Source organism: Peromyscus maniculatus, chromosome 12, assembly GCF_049852395.1.
Source record: "Peromyscus maniculatus bairdii isolate BWxNUB_F1_BW_parent chromosome 12, HU_Pman_BW_mat_3.1, whole genome shotgun sequence".
Lineage (NCBI taxonomy): Eukaryota > Metazoa > Chordata > Mammalia > Rodentia > Cricetidae > Peromyscus > Peromyscus maniculatus.
In genome coordinates, this window is record NC_134863.1 from 33,038,029 (window position 1) to 33,057,257 (window position 19,229).

At 41.1% G+C, this 19,229-nt stretch overlaps 1 protein-coding gene and 1 long non-coding RNA gene across 5 annotated transcripts in view; one reads left to right on the forward strand and one right to left on the reverse strand.

The window, feature by feature from the left end:
- Positions 1-18,862, forward strand: part of Lsamp (limbic system associated membrane protein) — a 2,127,334-nt gene extending 2,108,472 nt beyond the window's left edge. For 2 of the 4 annotated variants that reach the window (XM_015994637.3, XM_015994638.3), the window contains 2 exons: positions 8,245-8,277; positions 14,111-18,862. In XM_015994637.3, the coding sequence (XP_015850123.1) occupies positions 8,245-8,277; positions 14,111-14,208 (131 nt within the window). In that variant the 3' untranslated portion in view covers positions 14,209-18,862. The remainder of the gene's footprint in view (positions 1-8,244; positions 8,278-14,110) is intronic. The other 2 variants (XM_015994639.3, XM_006975750.4) reach the window with 1 other exon arrangement.
- Positions 8,225-14,128, reverse strand: LOC121821720 (uncharacterized). Its single transcript, XR_006062539.2, has 3 exons — positions 14,016-14,128; positions 13,755-13,916; positions 8,225-8,816 (listed from the first exon to the last, which is right to left on the reverse strand). It is a non-coding gene; the product is annotated as an uncharacterized LOC121821720 (long non-coding RNA).
- Positions 18,863-19,229: the final 367 nt, after the last annotated feature.

The window sequence follows — 19,229 nt, forward strand, 5'->3', positions numbered from 1 at the left end:
AAGCTACACAGAGAAACCCTGTCTCGAAAAGACAAAAAAAAAAAAAAAAGAAAAAAAAAGAAAGTATAGTCTTAAAATAATACAGTTTTAAATGTATAATCCAGACTTGAACAATCAGAGAAGCATATTAGTGGTGAGCCCATGACTCAAGCCAATCAGAACCTTCCTTCGAAGGCCAATCAGAACTTTCCCTGAAATTACCAGAGAAGATTGTGGGCACTCAGGATCGTGGGGGCCACTTTCTTTACCAGCTGTCCTAGCCTATGGAATGACACTAGCTGAGAACACGTCCTACCATTGGTCGTGAATGGCACCTGGCCGAGATTACTCCTCCGAGCCTGGAGCATGTCCTTTTCCTTCTGCTTGAAGCATCGGCAGCTGACGGCTCTCAGCCGAGGTGCTCCTTATGCATTGCCCTCAGCCAAGCACAGCGGCTTGAACCGGTGACTAACTGATGTGAGACTAGGATGTCTAAAGACCCCCTTTCCACCATACCAGACAACTCGAGGCATGATTTGGGCTTAGGGTTCTTCATAGAGCTGGTCTCCTTTCTCTGTCCAGTTCCACTTCCTCCTGTAGTCCTTTCTCTCATCCTGATATTGAGAGTGCTTCCCAGGAAACTTCCTGTGCAGGCTGCCTCCATCTCTGTGGATTCGTATGTACACCGATCCCATTGATTTTAGAGGGCCTTGTGTGCTTAGTGTTCTCTGTCCCCTCTGGCTCTTACATTCCTTGTTCCTCCCCTTCTGTTGGGTTCTCTGATCCCCAAGGAGAGGGATTTGATGGAGACATCCCATGTAGGCTAAGAGTTCCAAGGTCTCTTCTCACTCTCTGCAAGTTGTCTGGCTATGGGTCTCTGTATCTGCTCCCATCTGCTGCAGGAGGAAGCTTCTGTGATGATGGTTGTGCAAGGCACTGGTCTATGAGTATAGCAGAATGTCATTAGGAGTCATCTTATTGCTATGCTGTTAGTAGAACAGTAGTATTTTGGTTTACCCAATGTCCCTGGGCTGTCTAGTTTCAGGTTCTTGGTCACCCAAGCAATGTTGGGTATGGATTCCATCTTGTGGAGAGGGTCTTAAGTCAAACCAGACATTGGTTGATGACTCTCACAAGCTTTGCGCCACCATTGCACTAGTTGGTTTAGCAGACAGGACACCATTATAATGAAACCGGGTTTGTGTTTATGTTTCTCCTTTGGTAATATACGGAGTACTCTTCCTGTACCAACGATGCTAGCCTATAGGGGTAAAGGCGCAATGTAGGCACCAGCTTGGCTTTTCCATGTGATGAATTGTTCAGGTGCTGACTTCAACAATGGAACCTTGTCATCAGTTTGTGCAGAGCAACTTACATTCTTTGCAACAGCCGAGGTTGTTGGGTGGCCCCATGGGACCCCTTTGGCAAACAAAGCAACTAGATGTTAGGCATTCCCAGTACTGAAGGTTTTACTTGTTGACAAGAGATGACCAACTTGGGCTCTGTCTCCCCCATTATTTGATGGTTTCATTTAGATCACCTTCATATATGTACATATTTTGGGAAGCTTCTACTTACTGTTTTGTTTCCATACTACCCTTCAAATATTTTTAAGTGCATGATTTGTTTTCTATAGTTTTCTATTTTAAAAATAAAGACAATATCTCCTCATGACAAGGTTTTTTAAAATCCTGAAACTACAAAAAAGAAAATGAAGATCATATAAAATCTATTTCCTCAGAGATGACATCATTGATATGATATAAGTGAACACCTTATTTTAATACTCGTATTGTTCACATACTTTAGAATCTTCCCTATTTCCCACATCCTCTAAGGCTGGGAAACATCTGTGTCTTGCTCAAGGTTAGAGCAGAGGTAGGGTAAGAAGCAGCCTCCTGTTGTCCAGCCCTTCTGCCATAGCATGTTCATAGGATCTTCCAAGTCTTAGGCGTAAAGCTTGCCTTACAAAAGGTTTCTCTTGTGCTACCTCCAGGACTCTCATTCAGGTTTAAGAACACCTACTTATTCCCTCTATCCTGAAGTATTGGTATTTCCCCCTGGAGTCTTATTTCTTCTATATTTTAAAAAGTAAAATAAATTAGTAAAATCATCTCCCCTTTTTAAAGGCTCTTTTTGCATTCTCTTCATCATAGAATCTGTGGTTTATGGAAGTTTGATGAACCAACTGGTGAGATTTTTGTTCATATTTTAATAACAAATTATGTCCATTTAAACTTTAGTCCACGTCTATTGATTCACTTGTTGTGTCTAGGATCACAGTATTTTGGTGAGTTTGCATCACCGTCCCTGCTTCTAGCCAGCAGCAGACCTTTTCTGCTAACTGTCAGCCCTACAGAGCAAAGCCCTCAGGTACGCAGAAGGAAAGTGTGGGATTCCATTTTGACCAGCGTCTTTCTAGGTGATGTTGACTTTCCGTCCTCAAATGATGATGACATGGTAGGACTTCTCAGCTGTTTCGATACTGGTTCTTAGTCACGGAAACAGCCGTCCGCTTATAACCTGGGCCCTCACACAGCCTCAGATTGAGGGTGGAGCTGAGAGGTTGGGCGCTTCTCTGGCCTGTGTGAGACTGAGGGTTGGATCCCAGCTCTGCAATAATGTAAATAAAACAATGACAGTGACGAGGGACCTTGAGGCTGAGGTTCAGGTCACTTTATGATTTGCCTTTTTCTCTCTGGCCTAGAACCAGAGTGATTCCTGATGATTCCCAGAAACCAATATTCTATAAATATTAGGCACTAAGATTTATACAAATTGAATATCATACATGGAAGAAATCAAAAGCTCTAACAGTACAAATAGGAATCACAGAGCATATCTTTTTCTTTGACAAAAGGAAAAATAATCATACTTGGAGGTAGAAAGCTGCTAATCCCCAAAGCCTCTGAGGAAAGCAGAGAAGCCCATGAGGAAGAAACTAATAACTTCCAAAGTGTGGCTTTCAAAATTGAATTAATAAAAATGTCCCTCTTTTAAGCCACTATAATAATAAAGGTTTTACTTTTCTAAACCTCAGTACACACAAAATGTCAGAGAACAAAACCCCACCAATTCCTACAGAGGCAACTTGCAAATGTTATGCTCCGAGGCCTCAATGTCAGCAAGGGAAGGAGAGTCACCTCTCTGCCCCCATCCCCCACCTCCACTCCCTCCACCCTCCGACCACCCCACCATCAGACCATCCGGGCCTTTTCCTTTTTCATTGACCATCTTAGTCATTTAAACAGCATCTCTTCAGTACAACTTTCAAGTAACTGGAAGACAAAATTTCTACCCACTGGGGACCCTCTACCCAGAAAATTATTAACTCTGACCCAGAAAAAATAAAGACATTAACTATATGAAGTCAGCTACTGATGTGTTATTTTTCAAACCTGTAGTAAACACGGCAGAACACTGATGTCACAGAAGGAGTTATGTCATAGAAAGGACTGATTATTCTCTTCTTCAGATATGTCTGCACCAGGTGACAAATGAGATACTCATGTTCAAACAAACACCCTGGAATTAGAACAACTGTGCAAACTGTGCTCCTGTCAACCCCAATACTGCCCCAGGACCCCTCCATGTAATTGGGGATGGAAGGATGCTGGAGAGCTGCGGAGCAGCAGAGGCTGTGGTCAAGAGCCAAACTAGGCAATGCTGCTTCTCATCCTTAAAGTCACGCTGTATCGGCACTGCCCGCCACCCTCTGCTTGTACCATGGAACTCAAAAGCACCAGCGACAATATTTTCTGTATCTGATCAGGTACAAAAGTCCCCTGAGATGACAAGAAAATTCTCTAACTGAAACGAGTTTCTAGTGAAATATTTCCAAGTACTCCTGTTAGGAGAAGAGATGGGGAAGAGAGAAAGGATAGACGAGGAAAGGAGAAGAAAGAATACAGTGAAAGGCCAGAGGTAGAATGAAAAATATGCTTTCTGACCTGTCACCTACGTTTCTATTTTGTAAGGCATCCATTCATGGGTCATGAAGATTTTTCTAAGATAAAGCTGACTGCAGAATGTTTTCTACTTTCCAGAATGTTAGAGTAAACCATTGGACCCCTTGATAAGGCTCCTAAAATGACTAAACTCCCGGTGATGCTCTTGCTTAGGGTTGGAGACACTGTGGTCCTGATGCTACACTTTCTTCTCCTGGCTATGTCCTTAGCTGGGCTGGCCCCTGCGGTCTTAAGCGAGTCATTTACTAGTTCATTTGTGCACTGGGCTGAGAGATGCTTAGCAAACACGCCCGCAATGCTGAACTTGGTGCTTGAGAAATAGCAGCTTGAGGACATGGTAAACAAGAGGACAGCGTTTGTCCATGCCCAGAGAGAGGCTCTTCCGTGTTTTTGATGGTGCGATTTTTTTTTCTAATGTAGCTGCTAATAAAGAGTCTGAAAGTCAAAAGTCAAAGACAGATGAGCATAATCGGCATAAACAAAATTTTCCAAGCACTCGTCTTTCTTGGGGTTAAGTTCTTTTCCTTCTGCCACCTCCTTAGGAGTTAAAAAGTCCGCATTTGACAACATGTTCTTAGGAGTAAAGAAGTCAGCATTTAACAACGCGTTCTCAGTACTAGAATCCCCCCACCCCACCCCCAAGTTTTGGAGTTTTGTCCGTTGCCTTACTCGGGTGTCTCTGTTTAGACTTCTAACCTGAACCTCTATGCTCGCTTGTTTAGCATATTTTTTTAAAGCAAGATCAATATGTAGGGAGAAATTTCACGAAAGACGTAAAGGTTCAAAGGCTATGGGTACATCCTCACGAGTATGTGTTCAGAGAATCCTTCCAGGTACCGTATCCCTTGCAGTGCAGCTTTGGTCAAGAACACAAGAGCACATTTCACTAGAGGAGAGGATGTTTTCCAGGCATTGTGGACCACTTTAAAAGCTTGTCTGTAATAATAGGGGCACCTCTTTTAAAGAGTTAGCATTTCACAGGAGCTCCAAGAGCAGGGAACCGACGTAATATTTCTCTCACTGTTGCCACCTGGTGGACAGAAATGATGCCTTCCGACCGCACCTAGGAACATGTCCTGGTGTGACCACAAGATGGCAGCACATAACCAAGTTTTCAAACAAGCTCAAAACCATCCAGTGTTCTTCCTCAGAAAGAGACTAATCTGTTCCTGAAGAGAATGAGAAGGAAATAGTCCCCAAAAAATCACAAGTCTACTCCATTTTCATAGAGAAAATTAGAAGTTAGTTTAAAGACCTTTACTCTTTCACAAAGAAATTAAATTATTGCCCGAATAGGAAGGAATATCTAAAATATAACTGGACATTTAGTCTTTTAAAAACACTCCAAACACTATTGTATACACACTCAAGCATTTTTACATAGCTGCTTCATAGAGTAAAGTATTTGGTAGTGTTTCAATATATTTCTTGAAACTCTTTGTCTTTAATTGAAGAATAGGGGAGAATTGTTCCCCCAACATATTCATTCAAAACACATAACTTCTCACCCAAGCCTGTATCGGTGGCTGGTTCCTGTGAGCATATTGCCAGTCGCAGCCTAAAGAATATGTTGCCTAATAAGCCCCCTTCCTATCTGTTTTTCATATGCTAGGCTCCACTAATGTTTTGCTCGTCATCCAGAGTACAGATTTGCGAGTGCCAGGTTCATTGAACTCATGTTCAAAAGCTAAAACTGGGGCATTGAAAGGTTAAGATACATTTCCTAGTTTAAGCAGAGACACAAAGCCTGTAGACCAGATATTAAAAGGAAAAGAAAAGGAAACCCCACAGTTCTTCCTTTGAAGATGGTCCCCTCAGGAGTCTAGAACTTGTTGGGTGATTGGCATCAGCTCCTAGGAAGAAAGGTAGTCCATGCTTCTAGATGAACATACAGTATGATGCGTTTGTTAACTGGACTGTCTACAGGTAGTGTTCTTCACATATAAAAGGGTCTGGGAAGCACTGGTGTGTCTGGGTAGTCTCAGAAGTGCATTGTGAACAACACCAGCCATCACAGCACAAGAGAACAGTCAGAGCGATTCCCTATGGAACTGACCAGTTAGGGAAACCATCTTTTCTGCAAACTCGGGGACAGGCTGGCTGGCATTAGTTTTGCTAGTGATGAGCCACAGCCACTCATTTATATGCTTCAGACTCTGATGTGGGAGACAACTGTCCACTTTTACGACCAGGGTACTCTAGAGCAGGGAGAAGTGAGGAATATTAGACAGAAAGAGATACCTAGACGATGAGAGGAAAGATAGAAACACAGGGTAGCCTCAGGAGGGCCTGGGTCAACACTATTCAAAAGGGCTTTTTATAACAACGCCAAGGGGAGAGGCAAAAAACCTCTCTCTTGCCAGATACAGCCAAATGTAGAACCTTCCATACACCTGGTACCCAATCATCCTCTTATGCAGCCCTGCTGGGTAATGCCACTAGGAAACCTAGGTGGGCTCCAACACACTGGGATAATCATGTTCTTCTTTATAACTGTCGTATTGATACCAGATAATGCTACAATGTTTGAGGGCTTCTCCTTGTGACTACCTTGAGTAGACAGATGAAAAATCGGCAAGGGAGGAGATTAGTATCCCTGAACCTTGGTGACTTTTCAGGCCTGGCTTCAAAGAGCTTAAGCCTTGTGTACTAAATCGGGCCCCCTGTTTTTCTGGGTCAGAAGCATTTGAAACACGCGTTTATTTGTCTCCTGTTTCAATGACTCTGGATCTTCTGTTTTGCATTCAGAGTGACTGTCATGTGCTGGCCTATAGTAGCAAATAGTAAGAGACACAGTCCCAGACTTCATGATGCCCGGGGGGATGACAGGTCTTAATCAAAGCATCAGACAGACACTTTGGAAATTAAGACAGAGATGAGTGTGGGAAGAAATAAAAAGACTGGATGTCCTCAAGGAGACCAAGAAAGGCTCCTCTCTGAAGGGTGATGGAGACCCTACTACAGATCCCATAGTAACCCAAGGGAGGACATGTGGTTCCACAGAGCATAAAGGAAAGCTGGCGAGGTGATGGATGTTTATGAGACCAGACAGGAAGGGTGGCAAGGAGAGCCGCAGATATCAAGCTGTGGATTGGGCCTTTACCCGAAAGGCCACAGAAAAAAACTGAGAATAAATTGGAAGCAGGACTAGAAGATGACAGGGGCTCTGTGCAGACAGCTCTCTGTGGCTGAAGGCATCAGCCATTTGGCATGTTCTTCTAGCTGTGTTGTTACTCGGGAATGCAGGTCTGGGTCCTGATGGTCACAGAGGAAAAATAAACCAACCAACAAACTTGATCTCACGGCCAGTGTGGGCTTCTATATCTAATCAATCATTTAGTTGTCCCTGAAATAGAAAATGGTATCCTATAGAAATTATACACTTTTACTTCCAAAGGTACAGGAGTCTTTTGAATTATTTGGCAAAGACACTTAAAAAAGAAATCCGGATATTTAAAAACAAGCTAATCTTGTTCAACCTTGACGTTTGTTAATACATGCAACAGGTGTTTTCTGAAACTTTCTATAGTTCATGCTCTGCACGAGTGCTAGACTTAATGGTTAATGAGACACTCACTGTGGATGCCCTTGGCCGGGGCATGTATTCTAGTGAGGAGACAAGGCATCAGCAAGTGAGTAACTGTGTAACGTCATGCTGGGAGGGGCTAAGTGCTGCTTAGACTGGTGCTCAGTGAAGGAACCGGTACTAGCTTTGGGAAAGTGATGGGGCAGCATCGCTTGTGTTGATGAGTTTTCAACAGCAATGGGACTGAAGTGACTGGGCGAACGGTAGAGGCATCGGGGAGAACATTTTTAGTAGAGGACACAGCAACTGTGAAGCTTGGGGGTGGAGTGGACTCGCCTGTTAGAGAAGGAGTGATTTAGATATGGGCCAACTAAGGTGAGTGGGGCCAGAATGGCAGGGGAGGGCTGGGGATCAGACACATTCTAGGGTCGCATCCGGTGCAGTCAGGACTGCATTCACACTCCATGCTGGAGTCCTTGTATTTGCCTACATGCTCAGCACGTAACATGGAGTATCCGTAGTTGCCATGCATTTTCTGTGACTACTACTTGCTCATTTAGTCTGAGAAGAGTTTCTTTGCACTCTCCTCTCACTCAGTCTCTGTCAACCATTCCTTCTGCTCTCCTGGTCCTGTCTCCAACCTGCCTTCCTCTCATTCTCCGTTAGTGGAGACCGACAAAACCACCCTCATGTTTATTCCCAGTTGATAAAGATTCTTATTTATTTGTTTTTTTGTTTTTTTTTTTGTTTTGCTAAATGTTTCTTTTTTAGAAATTGGCACCACCGTGCACTTCAAGCAAAAAGGTATGGCTCCTGTTTATACGTACCTTCTAGACATTAGTTAAGATTCCACAGCAATATATTCTTGTCATATGCACTGGGGTTTGATTTAGTGTTGGGATTTGTGATAAGAAACTTCAATAACACAGTTGGCAATATTTTTCCCAAATTGTGAACTTGGTTAACAAAGAACCGCCCACCTGACCCATGGCCCCTGGTCGTGCTTTTGACAGTGACTTACTTTAAATCCCTGGGATGAAGCGAGTTACTCAGCTCCCTCCTACCCGCTCTCCCATCCGTTATGTGCTTCATCTTAAGTGTCCTTGGTTAAGGACTCATTTTGTAGAATGGCCACTACCCAGTGGCAGAGCTCTCAGAGTTTTACAGTTGCTTGGTGACTATTCAGGTAAACGCATCGCTGGCTCTGACACCCACATCGGACATAACCGCTAAGCAGCGACTGATGAGATGAAGCGTGGAAACAGTTGACATTTCACCTCTGCCTCAATTTCCTTCACTCTTCAAAGCCTCACTTGCTGCAGCTTAGCTGGGCTGCCGGCTCTCTGAAAAAAAAAGAGAAAAAAAAAAGCTATTTCATGGTTTCCATGTACACACAGTCCACATACTTATCTTTACAAGGACAGGGCAAGCCTGTCAAAGCTTCATTCAATGGACCCTAAAAATGAGAGCAGCAACGGCTTCTGACTTGCCCACCTTCTACATACACTAGATCAACCTCACAGTCTGTATCCCCAGACAAACACAAAGGAAGCTGTGGTGGGGCCAGATGTCACCTTCCTTCAAGGCCGCGTGGTCATCAACTTGATTGTGAGTTGTCTCTTAGGAAAATAGCTTTCATTCTGAGTCACAACAGGGACGAGACAACCATGATCATCACCAAGAGTAAAAAACAATTCTTTCGGGGATTTGTGTCTTCGAACACCCAAAAGCCAGAGAGGTTTTATGGCTGCTCAGACCGGTACCCCGCTGGTGGCCAGTCCCTACAGGTCATCATTATCTAGCAGATAAGAGGTAGCCAAGTACATCATCTTAAGACAGAACTCTTTGAAGCAAGAAGGCATAAAATATTAATAACTTCTTTAGCCCTTTTTCTCTTCCCAATATGATTACAAATTATCCAATAATTTGCCTAGCAGCACATGTGAAACCTTAGAACTCTGATGTGGGTGATGACATAAGGCATAGGTTTTTTTTTTCTTTTTAATTCAAATGTCACTATGATAAGGTATCAGTGTGAGCATACGTGGTAACTAAGTTTTTCATAAATGGTGTGTAAAAGTACTTGATATTGTTTTCTGGTTTTGTTTGTTTGTTTTGCTTTGGCTTTTCTTTTTCTTTTTTTGATTTGGGGTCTAATGTATGCCACGCTGGCCTTAAACTCGTATGTACCAAGCTGGTCATAAGCTTCTTGTCCCCCTGCCTCCCCTTCCCAAGTACTGGACTGCAATTGTGCACCACCCCTCCAGCTTTGAGAAGAAGGACGTGTTGCTTCTAACTGTATTATGAGACAGTTTCATCTGACCAAAATCTCACTTTCTAGAGGGTAAAGACAGAGAGTAAATGCAGGAAGAGCCTGCATTTAAGGTATAATATTCAAAACCAATATTATCTCTCCTCTAATCGACTCCAGTCCTGGGGATTATAGGCTTCAATCTACACAGAGGAACCTGTACTAGCAGTAAGTGGACAGCAGATGGCACCAGAGTCAATGTTATCGCACTTGAATTCAACATGGCTTCCCAACATTCCCATGCCTTGCCCAGCCCCTGGCAGAACACACAGAACTTGTGTTTTGAGATTCTATAGATTATTGACCTCCGTTATCCAGCATTGTTTTCCTAAACTGTTTACATTTTTTGCTTTGTTTTTAGTCATTCCATCAGCCTTCAGCAATTCCAAAAAATATTTTTCTCTTTTTGTATAATGGAAACACAAACTAAGACTGACACTGATTTCTTACTGGCTGAAATGGACAGCCAGTGATCACTGCCAATGTGGTTAAAGATGACTTTGAATAAATCCAGTCACAATGGAAAAAGGAAAGGAAACACCATTGGTCTGGGAATTAAAAGCATCTTCAAAATAGATGTTTGAAGAAAGGCAAAACGATGAGCTCAGAATCCTACATCGGATCAGCAGCAGATAATCTTACCTCCAAAAATTCTTCAATTTAGGCCATTTAATAAACTTTTACAGTGAACTACAGGTTTTGCCATTTTATAAACATGGTCAGGACAAAGGTGCACTCTAGTATTCACACCTTGATACAGTCTCCGTTCACCTGAGTGACAACCTTGAGAACAGTGACTTATAATTTATTATTTTGCTGCAGCTGGATTTTGTCTTTTACTAGTAAACCAAAAAGCCCCAAGTCAATACAGCCTGGTGGCTCTGTGGGTAAAGTCACCTGCTGCCAAGCCCAAGGACCTGAGTTTGTCACTGGAACTCACATGGGCAAAGGGGAAACACGCCATGGCATGCAAACATGCATTCACATACACACACACACACACACACACACACACACACACACACACACACACTAAATAAATAAAACCATTTGTTTTTTCTTTAAGCCTGATCCAGTTCATAAACATCTTTGATATGGGTTGGTATTTCATTTATTTCTGAAAGCAAAATTTCTGCATGTGAATACTATACTGAATATTTACCAAGTACCACACATACCATATAGAATATGGCTAAATGTCATGGTGTGATTGTTGTCTGTGGTATGAAAACCATGCAACAAGCTTTTGAATTCCTATTTTGCCTATCTGTTCGTAAGGCTAAGTTATGTTTTCAAACTGATGCTTTCATTATATCTGTCAGTATATGAAAGCGGTTGCTGAGCATGGCCATCTGGCACAGGAACTGAAATTTATCATTTGCATATCAACAAATAAGCAGAATTTCATAACTATGAACTAAAACATAATTAATGATTTTGTGGATTATTCTTCCCTGAGCTAGACATTAACTGGAGTAGTCTCCTATGTAGTCATATGCATCTATAATTGCATACCTAAGCTGTGATAATTCCCCAACTGTTACCCATTTACAGTTTTCCTCAATTCTGTTTATTTACTCTCAAAAATCAATTATGACAAGAGTAAGCCACATAAGCACATTAAATAGCTTCATGAGAAAACTTAATAAATAATAATTGATAGAGGCAAAGGTATCTCTACTAGATGTATACAATGCATTTCAGATGTGTAATAAGACCATCAGGAATACAATTAAAAGTTATTGACATGCATAGTGCGAATTCCTATTACAACACAGAATAGCACGTGAAAGTAAAACTTAATTTTGTATTATGCATTTCAAAAGACCAATAATATATACATCTATCATACATGTATAGATAAGTATCTATGCAGCATGTAAACTTACCTATATGTGTGTATGGATGGATAGACTGTAGATAATATGTAGTCAGGCGCACAACTGCATTAACAAGAATGTTGACTTTCACATGTTTATCTAGCTTGCTAGTAGTACATATTATGCTTTTTGATAATAGAATGCTTGCTGTCTTAAATATTTCCTACCATTTGAATAAAACCAGACCAATTTTCATAGCAGTCTATAGATATTACCAGCTTCTAAGATGTCAGGAGGACAATGTAACCTGTCCTGGCACTAAAAATTTGCTTTTTTTGTTTTGTTTTGTTTTGTTTTGAGAATTCATTTCACACTATCCCTAGAGCAAAACAGAAATCATTTTGGCATATAAGACCTTAATTTATGTATAGTTTTTCTCTATTCTGAAAGCCTTATTGGTACATTAATATAGATGAATGTGCCAGGGAGTGCATATGCCTAATATAGAGACAGCTGCTACATAGATACGGAGGGACACTTGCTACCAGGACAAGAGCCCTGCCAGGTTGATAGTCCCAAGCATCCAGAAAGCACAACAGAGGACAGGAGGTCAGAGCAGACATTGCATGAAATATCAACACATTTGGACACCAGAGGCTGGTGAACAATCACTACAGGTGCTTTGAATTTCCACCCTCATGAGATGGAACCTGAAGGTAGTCAGAGTGTCTCTTATTAATATGATATCATAGACATTCAGGAAATCACAGAATGAGTTGTTTGACTAGAGTTGATGGATATTTAACTTTTTGATTCTGTTTCCATGGCTTTCTACTAGACAAAGCTCATTTTGCATAATTGAAGGGTTCAGTGTTTGCATATGCTCATATTTTCATATTAAGCAATATTCTGTGGTGCTCTAGCCAAAATATCAGACTCTCTCTCTTTCATTTTTTTTAATACTGTCTCCATCTTCTTGTAGCTTCTGTCTAGACTAACTGTTGTTTTAATCAGTCTGAATTTCACTCACCAAACGTTTGACTAAAACACTGACTGCCGGTTTTCACCGTAGGGTGGTCACAAGCCCTCTAGAGTTAGACACTGAGGTTAAATATTCCGCCTGCCTCCTGATAAGCTGTGGAAATGTGTACCGTAGATGCAATTTCTACTGGAAAACGTTTTTTGTTATAGTAAGCACACAGTTGTGCATTTACATTTATAGTCTTATTACAAAACTGGCATCACAATACATTGTGATACATATGTTCTTTATTAGTTGTATTTTAATCTTATTATTATTTTTTTTCTGTTCACACAGAACATAGATTGGGAGTCTATTCTTGAATTCAGTATTTTTTCCTTGTTACACACCCTGAAAACTTATACATTTTCAATAGTTTGGTAAAAAGTCACGTACCAGAAGACGTTTCCACTGTAGAGGCACACCATCAGCTTTGCACACACTCACAGCTTGCATATGTACCCATAAAATTTCAAAGTGACTCATAATTACAGTCATGTCAGTTTCTATTTTGAGTATCATCCTCTAAGTATGTAGCCTTAAGATCAAAGTCTCTTCGGTGAGAAAAAAAAAAAAACGTTCTTAAAATTTTTTCTTTCAATGAAATATGACAACACTATGCAGAAGGAAGAAATGGGACTAGAAGTGTGTGTGATGAGCTCTAAGTCAGACCTACAAATTCTGCCTCAGTATTACTCATACTATCCCCACACAGACCCTCGTCTGTCTCCTCTCACCCAGCTGTCTGCTCAGACCCGAACTCACATCCCCCACATTCTGTTCCCATTGGCAATGGTCACACTATTGAGTGACCCAGAATGACATTCCAGGTCAGGTCGGTTCCAGGTCAGGTCCGTTTTCAGTTGCCCTGGGTTTGAACCTGCTCCTGAGCCTTGCCAGTTTGGTTGGTGTTCTTGTCTTTGCTTCTTTTCTTAATTTCTAAAGTGATAACTTGGGGCGGGTTGAGCTCTGCTTCTTCCTAAGACTCTAGGGTGTTTGTTTGTTGTTTGATGTATTGCTAGGGTACCATCCATGCATAAACGCTACTTTGTGATAGTTGTCCCCATGTTAAAGAATAAATCACCCTGTCTCTTCCCTATGAAAAAGAAGTCAGAGACTGATGACTGACCTCATCTGAGATGATGGAGTTGCTCTGACGCGTCTCCAGGGAGAGCCTGTATTGGGCTCCTGGAGGAACCACACCAGCGCTTGGAATCTTAATCAGTATTGGCTTCACAGGAATCATGTGGAGAGGGTGGGTAGCAGCTTCTCAAGCAGGAGCCATTGCATACTGAAAATAAACAAGACACCTTCACATACTTGTACCTCAGAGAGGATGGGACTTAAAAGATGGGAGCCATCAAGAGCTCGGACAGCTAGACGTCAGTACCTGGCCACGCCTTGCCTCTCTTTCCAGCTTTATTTGGCTGTCAAGTGGAACTGGCAGAAGGTGCTTATCTTGTCTCTCTCTCTTTTGCTCTGCAGGACCCGGGTCGGTGAGAGGAATCAATGGATCCATCAGTCTGGCCGTACCACTGTGGCTGCTGGCAGCATCCCTGCTCTGCCTTCTCAGCAAATGTTAATAGAATAAAAATTTAAAAATAATTACAAAAACACACAAAAATGCGTCACACAGAAACAGAGAGAGAGAGAGAATGCAAAAAGGGGGGAGACTTATTTCACAAGTTTGTGTGTTTATAAATGAAGGGGGGGAAATGTGAAAATGAAGAAAATACAACACTAAAAACACTTTTAAGATCCATCAATAAAAAAATTGAGTATAATTTAGGGTGGGAAAAATCTCTACCAGAATATGTGTCTATCTTCTAAGCAAATGACTGCTGTGTAAAAAGACTCCATCATGCTAAAGATATCCGATGTTGTACAAATGAGACTATTCAAGAAGTACCAGATGGATATTAACTCCCCCACACACACACTTTATCCTTCCTTCATCCGTTTTCATCTGTGGGGAAAAAGAAGATCTTGCCTTTGGTGTTTATATTTCCATAACCTTTTTATTCTGTTTTTCATTTGAGCTAATGTGCAGCCATTTTGGACGATCAAAGGAAACCTATGTAGAGCCTTTCTCAGGCTCCGCTGCCTCCAACATCTCTCTAACCTTTGAGGACATCCCCTTTCCCTCCAGTGTGTTCTATCCCCACCACACCCATTCCAAACGTTCCCTTTTTCTCTACCCCCATCTCTCTTTACCCCAGCAACCCAGAACACTAGTCACGCCGCAAATGCTAGGAAGTGCCATTTTCATTTTCTTCACTGTGCGCGTGTGTGTGCTCAAGTCTCTCGCTCTCACGTAGGTGTACATGTGTGTGAGCGTGTATGTGTCTCTCTCTCTAAAGCATGCCAATGGAATGGTCCATGTGTACATAGACTCATTGTGCCGTAGATACTGTCCTGCATTGTAATTGTGAGATGCGGCTGTAACAAGTTGCTGGGGGAGATGGCTGGAGGGGAGGCAAGGAGCAGAATCCCTCCCCAATTCATGGCTGTCACATGACATCAGTGCGCATTCAAACCAAGCTGTGCTCCTTCTGTGGGCAGGACCCCATACCTCTCCTAGTCCCATTTTCAAAACCCCCAGTCAGGAGTCACTCAGAATATCACTGTAAATGAAAGTGCCTACTATCAATGGGGTGAGCAGACAGGGAACAGATCCGTGGCCTGGATGACATGACCTAGGAGAAGAAGACTGTTTATGATTTCACTCTTATTTTACAAGCCTGGGGGATTCATAACTTTTCTAGCTTTGTATAGGTTGAGTCCCATTGCAGAAATGAGCAACATGTATTGAGCAGGTCTCCAGAAACAAGAAAGTCTCTGAGTGGTAACTCCCATGGGAAAGAGGAGCTGATGAAGATCCTATGCAGGCCTGTTTTGTCCCCTCACTAATCTTCAGCTAACACTGCATTTGCCCCGAATTCCCCTAAGCTGAGATTGTTGTCTCTTTCAGATAAAAGATTGTGAGTGAGACATGAAAAGTAGATAGATGCCCAGGTCCTTTCTATAGAGGCTGCCAAACCTCTAATGCAAAGTCCTGACCATCACAAAATAGGAGTTCTAGGCTTTGTTATCCTTTGTGGATTATCATCCTTGAGTTCTAGATTGATGCTTTATTAAGTTCTCACTCCACTGATATGGTGTATGGCACCATTGCCTGTGGAGGCTCCTCAGAATCCGAAAGCCAGGCCACTAGGATGCAGATTGCATTCACCTTCTCTACCTTTAGACTTACATCTGTGAGATTCTCCTTGACACTAACAATGAAACCTGAGCTAATTGCTTAATCATAAGATCTGAGCAACTTGAGATGAATTCAGGCAGAAGTTGTGTGAGCATCCCAAAGCTCAGCACCATTACATTACCAAGAGTGCTTTCCTAGGGGAGGTTTTCCAGGGAAGGCTGCCTCTGCATGTGGGCATCTTTGGTAGGAAACCATCCACCACTTTCCCTTAGATTATAGAGGTATCCAAAGTAATTCACCTTAGGAAAGGATGGAGGATTATTGTTGAGGCCATAAAGTGTTATCTCACTGAGCCAACTATAATAGCTCATCATTTTAACCTTTGAAATGTCTGTCACATGATACAAAATGAAGGCGAAGAAGGAAGGGAAGGAGAAAGGGAGGGAAGGAGAAAGGGATGGAGAAAGAGTAAAAAGAATTTGAGCAGTATTGTAAATTTCTTCTAAGGAATTACATCATTTAGTTTATAAACCCATCACATTCTTTCTTCATGGTTTTGCAGTTGTGACATGAAACAGAGGGCAGACAGGACCTAGGATGGGTAAGAGGATTTATGGGAGATCAAGAGACAGAATATTAATTCTTATCCAAGAACATAGCTATTACAACATAGGGAACATGATATATTGGCAATCAGGGATTTCTCTGGCAATCTGGTCCTCTTTGCACAAGAATTGAAGGATATGTATTTCCCATGTTAAAGAGGCATCCACATCCTTAAGTAAAATCTTAGAAGCGTGCATGATAGTCTAGATAGAAGGAAGAAAGAAAGGAGTTAATTCAGCATTGTTTAGTATTAGTTTTGGAAATAGATACCTGTGACATATCACAGGCTTTAACCATATACCTGGTCTTCAGTGTCCCCATCCTATTATTAGGACAAACTCTTGGTTTTGTGGGAGGAGTCTCTCCTTTGGAAAGAATTCCTGATCATGTCTATACCATTTGTTATGTTGGTTTTATTATAATGGACCATAGAGTAAACTGCTAAAGATACTTTTAAAATGTGATTGTTTACCCATATCTCCAGCAGGATCTGAGATTTTTTTTTTTTTAAATTTCTCTTTCCTATGGGAAAAACCTGGGTCTCATATACCACATAGGTTTGAGAATATTGCTAAGTCATATGGAGAACTGAGGACAATGTTCTTTGAAGCAAGATTAGAATCACTGTAGGGCAACAAGACCTACACCAAGATGCCACACATTTAACCGGAAAAAAAAATGCATCACATTGCTATAAATCTCTCCAAAGATCTCATTTGTTGGTAATGAAAAAACAAAAATGTAACAGGAAATAATAGGTAATAAGGACTGGAATGCTTCAAATCATTGGGACCACTCATATATTCCATATGCTTTGTAAAAAAAGTAAACATTTTACATCATTCACAAAACAAAACCTTTAGCCTCAGATTTCATTTTTAAAAAGTAGAAATGACCCTGACCCAGGGCAGGCCTCAAAGAAGGAGAACTAGCTTGAGTTCAACAATTGCAAAATTGTCTGTTCTCTGTGCAGTTGTTGATCCAAACAACTTTGCCTAGTGGAAGGAACATTGTTCTTGCAAAATGGCCTTGTCCAAAAAGAAGGACAGCTTATGGGAAATTAGATGGGTTTTCTGTTCAGAAGGATTTTCCCCAAGGCCTTTGCCTTCTCTTCCAAGTCAGACAGACATTTTGTCCCCTTACCATGAACATGTTTTTTCTTTAACTTCATAGATAACTGGGGCTATTCAAAGAGACCTTGTAACAATACTCGTGATTTTCACGTTCTTGGAGGACAGAAGCAAAAGCATGTTTCTCCTCCAAAGATGGACTTACCTCCTCTGCCTACAGAAACTAAACTACTCAGCATGAAATTGTTTTGAGTTCTTACTGATCAGCCCACAGTCACAGGGTCCTCTGGGGGCTGACTATGATGTGATGGCTTCTATTGGCTAGTCTCCCTAAATTTTTCATCTTGTTGTTTATAGGCTTTGGATTTTTTGTGCAAAATAATATATATGTGTATGTATTGTTTTAAATCTTATCTTTTACAAATGATATATTTACAATGATGTATGTATTATAAGAACAATTTAGAACAATGGTTTAAACTTAAAAGGAAGAGAGGTATTGAATTTGGTTTATTTAAAAAAAAAGAGCTGTGCTTCATTTGGAAAGACACAGGTCCCCTTTTGTCCACCTTGTTATTATTTGTTTAAAAGAAATTTGCCTATGAGACCCATGCTATAGGATTAATTATGTCATGTTTTTCTTCATTCTTAACAAATTCTCAGCATGGATTTAGTCCTGGTTCCCCTGAAAACTGTCAGTTTTTATAACAATATAAGTGCAATGTTATATCTGACCTAAAGAGCTATTAAAATTCTGAAGACAAATAAACATACCATAAAAAATTGTGAGATCGACCCCAAGTTAAGAAACACAAATCTAATTCAGGAAATCTCTTTCTCGCTTAAGTATTTAAAATGTTTCTCCTCCAGAGACTTAGTCTGCCCGTGATGTAAATTCCCCATTATGGTTAACATCATATCTGTAAACATCTCACTAAAGGCAAAATGAAGTTCACATTTACGTGCATACCAGTGGGAAGAAAAGTAAACTATTCTCCTTTGCATTTAGCTATGCTGTTCAAATGTCACCAACTGAACCTCAAGAAAGAATTTGGTTTTGCCCACAATGTATATCACTTTCCTCTTGGCAAGGCTGCTGGTGTTAATATTAGGTTTAGGTTTAGCATTCACGCCAGCGAAATGTTTATGGATATTGTAGAAAACTTATTTTAAAATCCTGATTTCTCGTCAGCACATTTGCATACCGTGCTGATTAATAAATTAGGCACCAATCATGTGTAAATCAATGTAAATCACTAGTTTATATACATAATATAAACTATGTAAACTTCATTTTTCATGCAGAGCCCAAGTTCAGCTAAACCTATAAATCTTAAAGAAAAAGAAGTAAAATAAGAAGAAGAAAAACCAAAGCTTTTTATAGGTCAAACGTCAAGACAAAAAACTGAAGTTCCAAACATGGTTGCCTTAGCCAAAGGAAGCAGACACCCAGACCCCTTAGAGGCAGTTCCAGCCAAGTACAAATGGTTTTCCTTAGCTCCTTCTGCCTCACTGAAGATTCCTCAGCCTGACCCAACCAATCCTAGGCAAATTGGAAGATAGAGGAACAGGGTGTGAAGGACTCCTGTGCCCCAGGTCATTGATTTCTTGTCAGCTAATATATATTTTATTGTATTTTAGTTAAATAACTCCACCAGATTCACAAATAATTACATGAACGAGTTATCACACATCCCCCCCCCCCTTTTTTGGGTCTGTTTTACAC